At 49.9% G+C, this 6,544-nt stretch overlaps 1 protein-coding gene across 1 annotated transcript; it reads left to right on the top strand.

The window, feature by feature from the left end:
• Positions 1–2,552: 2,552 nt before the first annotated feature.
• On the top strand, positions 2,553–4,067 carry LOC119329067 (UDP-glycosyltransferase 73C6-like). Its single transcript, XM_037602053.1, has one exon. The coding sequence runs from the start codon at positions 2,553–2,555 to the stop codon at positions 4,065–4,067; it is 1,515 nt and encodes a 504-aa protein (XP_037457950.1).
• Positions 4,068–6,544: the final 2,477 nt, after the last annotated feature.

The following is a 6,544-nucleotide window of genomic DNA, read 5'->3' on the forward strand; positions in this document are numbered from 1 at the left end:
GTTTTTGAAACATGGGGAATGTTGCAGTGGCAACACTGCCTTGAGAGCCAACCATATGTGGATTAGTCTCATCCACCGTATGTTTTATGATTTTTGCAACTTCACCCATGTTTCTGAAACATGGGGAATGTTGCAGTGGCAACACGGCGGTGCGACGATGCGGATAAAAAAAATTCTGCAACATAATCTATGTTGCGAAAAAAGTCTACAATATTATCTTTGTTGCAAAAAAAATCTGTAATACAATCCTTGTTACAAATGTTTTCTGCAACATGTCGTCTGTTGCAAAAACTTCCGCAACAGAATCTATGTTGCAAAAGTGGAAAAAGTGAAGAATGACCATTAACGCGGGAGTATACCAGATTTGATGGCTCGCGAGGCGGCGGATCTTTTTAAAAAATCCGTCGGCCGATGCCTAGCACGCCCCTTTTTTTACTCTATCTTTATAAAAAGAAAAACAAGTATAATTTTGATCCAACGAAAGTTTGTTTTTCTACTATATAATATGTACTACACCGCAGATGACTTCTTTATTCTTTTTCTTGCATCTCCAAATAAACCTAAAAGTTCACCTTAAAAAACTAAAATTAACTCCTAAAAACACACTCTCAAATGCTACTCTTTTTTTTGAGAGAGTACGTCAAAGTCATACCATATTACTCCTATGAATGATGCTGGCGTACCCGCCTTCTGGGGGTCTTCGAGAGTGAAGAGGGCCTTTGCGCAGGTGGACGCAGGAGGTCGCACGACTAGCAGAATGAGCGTCGTCATAGTCTCAAAGTGCACCATGCCAGAGAGCGCCGACGGATTAGTTTCAGAAGATTCTTGGGCAATAAAATCTTCCCCGATCCTTTTTTTCCTCGCTTTGTCAAAAAATAGTATAATTTTGATCATATAAAATATTGTACTTGTATTCTGTGTACCAAAACGCAGGCGTCTTCTTTTTCTTTTGCTCAGAGCATCTCCAATCTAACCCAAAAGTTAACTCCTAAAAACCCGCTCTCAAAACCTAGCCCTTAAAAACCTAGGTTTTCTAAGCAAAGCCCAAAACTTCTTTCACTAAAATGAGAACTCAACAACATACATTTACCACCATGTATATGACAAACATCTACTGTTTACCAACAATTACAGCAAACAGTGACGGAGGCAGATTTTTTTATTAAGGTAAGCCCAACGTAGGCAGCCATGCATACAGTGGCACCAAGCGTATAGTTTTCCTCAACACCAGCATGCAAAAAAGTATGAAAATAAAAACAATTAAGCTGTGCTGGAGGCCTGGCCAGCCAGATTGCTGCCTCAGCCACTAACGGCCAACGACCCTATATATAAAAAATACAATTCTAAACAACATATCCCTCGAATTCAGCTGCTTTTGTGCATGTTTGCCCTCATTCTTCTATCTTGTTGATTTAATGGTGTCCCTAATTCTCAACCTCAATTTCATTAACTCTCCTAACCAAACATGTTGTTTTTCATTGCAAGAACTTGAATGATATATATTTTACACAATCTCCCTATTCAGGAGGGACGGGGCAGAATGAGGGTAGGGGCAAGTAGAAATTGTTTGTTGTTTTACACATAGAGTTGAAGGGTGTATACATAAAATCCCTACTACGACGCACTGCGTGTAAGGCTGGTAGGCACAACCAAAAGAATAAAGATGCACACTGCCAACCCGTTCATGTTGGCCAATTAGGATTAACTAGTAAAAGAGCTTGTGCGTTCCAATGGGAGAACAAAATAACACACACTCCTAACCTAATAATCATTAATCAAGACATCAATAGGTCCACGTTCTTTATTTCAACATGGCATCCCAATAGATCCGAGTAATGCTACAACTACAAAATGTTACTTAATTTTTTTTACAAAGACGCTGATGTGGGGGATTATGATTGGTTATAGGGGGATGAAGGGGTTCACCCCACTTGAATTCAGGGGTGAGAGAATTAAACTTTATAAAGTTAAGTAAAACGTTTTTAACTCTTTGTAGGTCTAGCATTATTGCCCTTGACCACACAGGGAGCCCACGCCCCTGGACACAAATGCCAAGTTATCCCATGCGCTAAGATATGTGCTTGCCATTGGAAGACAGTCACGGTTCACGCGGAATGTCAAAAAAACTGTCGTCTGGTATGTTATCATTTGGGCTTCTTTGTGGAGGTACGAGGGAGTTCTAGGAGACGTGCTAGAGTCGCTCCAACGTACCGGAGTAGTAGTGACAAGTGACAAATTTGCCTTCACTTGTGTGTCCTCGGTACCATCGTTGCTAGCTAGCTAGCCAAGGCTCCACAAGCAAACATTCGTCGCCCTCATGCTCACGCCTTCGTCATCATCATCAACATAAATAACGGACAAACACTGAAAGAGAATCTTGTAGTGACATGGTCAATCTCGTCACCTCGCATCTCGACCGTGCCGGCGTTGGTCGCATTCAGAACCGGGCCTTCTTTTAAGACATGGGACTAGCAGAACTTGCGACAGGCCCAGACATCGCCAGACGAATCAGTATCGAACTATCTCTCTTACCACCGTACGGGCAGCAGGGGATGGCTTGCCAAGGAGCATCAAACGGGCGGGGAAATGCCATCGGGAGCGCCGCTAAGGCGCACTTCGTGTTCGTCCCGCTCATGTTCCAGGGGCACGTGATCCCGGCTGTGGACACCGCGCTGCTGCTGGCCACCCACGGCGCGCTCGCCAGCGTCGTCGCCACGCCGTACAACGCCGCGCGCATCCGCCCGACGGTCGACTTCGCGCGGAAGTCCGGCCTGCCGATCCGGCTCATCGAGCTCCCGCTCGACTGCGCCGCGGAGGGCTTGCCCGAGGGAGCCGACGACGTCGACAAGATCCCACTTGGCCTCGAGGTGAACTACTTCCGCGCCCTGATGCTTCTCACGGAGCCGCTGGAGCGCCACCTCCGCGCGCACCCGCCCTACCCGACGTGCATCGTGTCCGACTTCTACCACGCGTGGACCGTGCAGGTCGCGGCCAATCTCAAGGTCCCGCGGCTCTGCTTCTTCAGCATGTGCGCCTTCTGCGTCCTGTGCCAGCACAACGTCGAGAGGTACAACTCCTACGACGGCGTGGCCGATGACAACGAGCCGGTGGTCGTGCCTGGCGTGGAGAGGAGAATCGAGGTGACGAGGGCGCAAGCCCCCGGGTTCTTACGGGCGCCCGGGTTCGAGAAGCTAGCCGATGAACTCGAGTTGGCGCTAGCAGAGTCTGATGGCATCGTCATGAACTCCTTCCTGGAGATGGAGCCGGAGTACGTCGCTGGCTACGCTGCTGCCAGGAAGATGAAGGTGTGGACCATCGGGCCGGTGTCGCTGTACCACCAGCACGCCGCGACACTAGCAAAGAGAGGGAACACCACCACCGCCATTGACGCCGATGAGTCTCTCCGGTGGCTCGACGACAAGGAGCCCAGTACCGTCGTCTACGTCAGCTTTGGGAGCATCGTGCACGCCGACCCGAAGCAGGTCGTCGAGCTCGGGCTCGGACTCGAGGCGTCGGGGCACCCGTTCGTCTGGGTTCTGAAGAACCCCGCCCAGTACGGCGAGGATGTGCGCGAGTTCCTGCAGGACCTCGAGGAGCGCGTCGCCGGTCGCGGGATGCTGGTCAGAGGGTGGTCGCCGCAGGTGCTTATCCTAAACCACGCCGCCGTGGGCGGCTTCGTGACGCACTGCGGGTGGAACTCGACGATGGAGGCGATCGCGGCCGGGCTGCCGGTCGTGACATGGCCGCACTTCTCGGACCAGTTCTTGAACGAGAAGCTGGCCGTGGAGGTGCTCGGAATTGGTGTGAGCGTCGGGATCAAGGAGCCGTTAATGTGGGTGTCGAAGAAGGAGATCGTGGTGGGGAGAGAGGTGGTGGAGGTGACAGTCAGGAGCATCATGGACGGTGGAGGTGAGGGAGTGGAGAGGAGGAGGAAGGCGCTGGCGCTCTCGGAAAAGGCAAGGACGGCCGTGCAGAAGGGTGGGTCATCGCTTGGCAACCTGCTGGATCTGATCAAGCATTTTGAGGTGGACGTGGGAGGTTGCACGGCCGTGCAGAAGGACGCATAAGATGAATTTCGTCAGTCCTATAGAGCACTGCGCCATAGAGCGCCGAGTGTTCAGTTTCTTTTTTAAAAAAACGAAGGCTCAAGACAGACCAGGCTTTAAATTAACAAAGCCATCAACCAGCCAAGAATTACACAAGGTCGCCATTACAACCAAGTAGGAATAGAAAAGAAAAACAAACAGGAGATACACGGCATTGCCGAAGCAGCTTACAAGCATCAAAGACTACACGCCCTATAGAAGTAATCAGAATAAGCACTAGCTTTTAGTCGACGGAGTCTTTCAAGTGAACTTAAACCAGTAGAGCAAACAGAGAGGAACTTCCGGCGGAGCCAATGCCTAGCATCGATGAACCATGCCCTCGTCTACCCTGGAAGCTGAACATCGTAATCATGTTGGTCCTCTCCAAATCCGGAGGGGAGCCCTGCCCCTCGCCTTGACTCGAAAGGTGCCGGACCACCGAAAGATGGAAATGCTCGACATGGTTCCGGGCACGAAGGGAGAAACTCAGCTCGACACGCCGTTGCACGAATGATACCAGACGAACATCCACACAACAGCTCACGATTACAAGCACGAAGAGGAAAAACTGCATGAAGGAGCAGTCACTGAACAAACAAACAAACAAACAAACAAAGATAAAATATGGAGCATCCATAACTTGAATCAGATTAGCCCGCGGGAATCAGCTCCGTGTCCTTGCTACCGCATCTTGCTGTTGCCAACAAAAGAAAGGACCCCTATCCCCTCCCTGCCCAAGGCAAAGACGTTGAGCAAGCAAGCACAGATTGGGAAATGAACAATTCAAAAGGAATGCGGACCTAAACTAATTCAGAAACAAAGAACCATGCTCCAAAGCCCTCGCCAATGAAGCAGCAAACCCAGCCACCACCAGTCAGCACCCCTGCACTCTCCCACCTTGCCCAAGTCGGCACCTTCAAGAAGGAGGCGACGCATGACGCGTCGTTGCCGTCCAGTCTCAACAAGAGAAGGGATTTCTCCTGGGAATGGAGCAGGAGGGAGAGGGCACGAACCTCATAGACACCTCCGAGGAGGGGAATGACACTGGCCAGTATTGCTGCCATTGTGGATAAGAACACGAGCCAAGGATTTTTCCCGATTCGATCCGCAACTCCAGGCAGCCCAACAACGGATCCAGCGACCAGATCCGGCGGGACAAAGTGCTGCGTGGGGGGAGGGAGGCCGCCTTCAGATCCGGATACGAGCGAGGGTGCAACACCCGCTGTGACCGGTGATAGATCCCGCCGTCCCTCACTGCCCTCACGGCCGAGGAAACAGGGTGAGGGGGGGCACAACCTGTCACGCCGCTAGCTTGGTATAGAAGACAGTGCCGTCGTGCCGCCCGAGGTCACTGTCTCTGTGTCCTGAGCCCTCCACCCGGGCGCAACCAGATCCTCGCCGCCGATGTCCTTGACGACCATGCGGGCTTCGCCAGAGGTCTCCTCGGGCGGGGGCGAGGTGAATGAAATATTCCCTAGAGGCAATAATAAAGTTGTTATTTTATATTTCCTAACTCCTGATAAATGTTTATTATTCATGCTATAATTGTATTGATTGGAAACCTAAATACATGTGTGAATACATGGACAAACACTGTGTTCCTAGTGAGCATCTACTTTACTTGCTCGTTGATCAAAGATGGTTAAGGTTTCCTTGTGTGCTATCAAACGTCACAACGTAACTGGGTGATTATAAAGATGCTCTACAGGTATATCTGAAGGTGTTTGTTGAGTTGGCATAGATCGAGATTAGGATTTGTCACTCCAAGTATCGGAGAGGTATCTCTGGGCCCTCTCGGTAATACACATCACAATCTTGCAAGAAAACGACTAAGGAATTAGTCACGAGGTGATGTATTATGGAACGAGTAAAGAGACTTGTCGGTAACGAGATTGAACTAGGTATGAAGATACTGATGATCAAATCTCGGGCAAGTAACAAACCGACAGACAAAGGGAATAACGTATGTTGTCATAATGGTTCGACCGATAAAGATCTTCGTAGAATATGTAGGAGCCAATATGGGCATCCAGGTGCCATTATTGGTTATTGACCGGAGAGGTGTCTCGGTCATGTCTACATAGTTTTTGAACCCGTAAGGTCTGCACACTTAACGTTCGATGACGATATTGTATTATATGTGTTATGTGATTTGGTGACCGAATGTTGTTCGGAGTCCCGAATGAGATTACGGACATGTTGAGGAGTCTCGAAATGGTTGAGAGGTAAAGATTGATATATAGGACGATAGTATTCGGACACCGGAAGTGTTCCGGAGGGTACCGGGTACATATCGGGTCACTAATGTGCCAAGAGGGAAACGCACCAGCCACCAGGGGCTGGTGCGCCCCCCATATGGTCCGAAACAGAGGAGGAGGAAAGAGGGGAAGGGAGAAGGAAAGGGGAGGGATTCAGCCTCCCCCTTCCTTCCCTCCTCCCTCCTCTTTCCTTCCCCATCC

This window comes from Triticum dicoccoides, chromosome 7A (genome assembly GCF_002162155.2).
Source record: "Triticum dicoccoides isolate Atlit2015 ecotype Zavitan chromosome 7A, WEW_v2.0, whole genome shotgun sequence".
Taxonomy (NCBI): Eukaryota; Viridiplantae; Streptophyta; class Magnoliopsida; order Poales; family Poaceae; genus Triticum; species Triticum dicoccoides.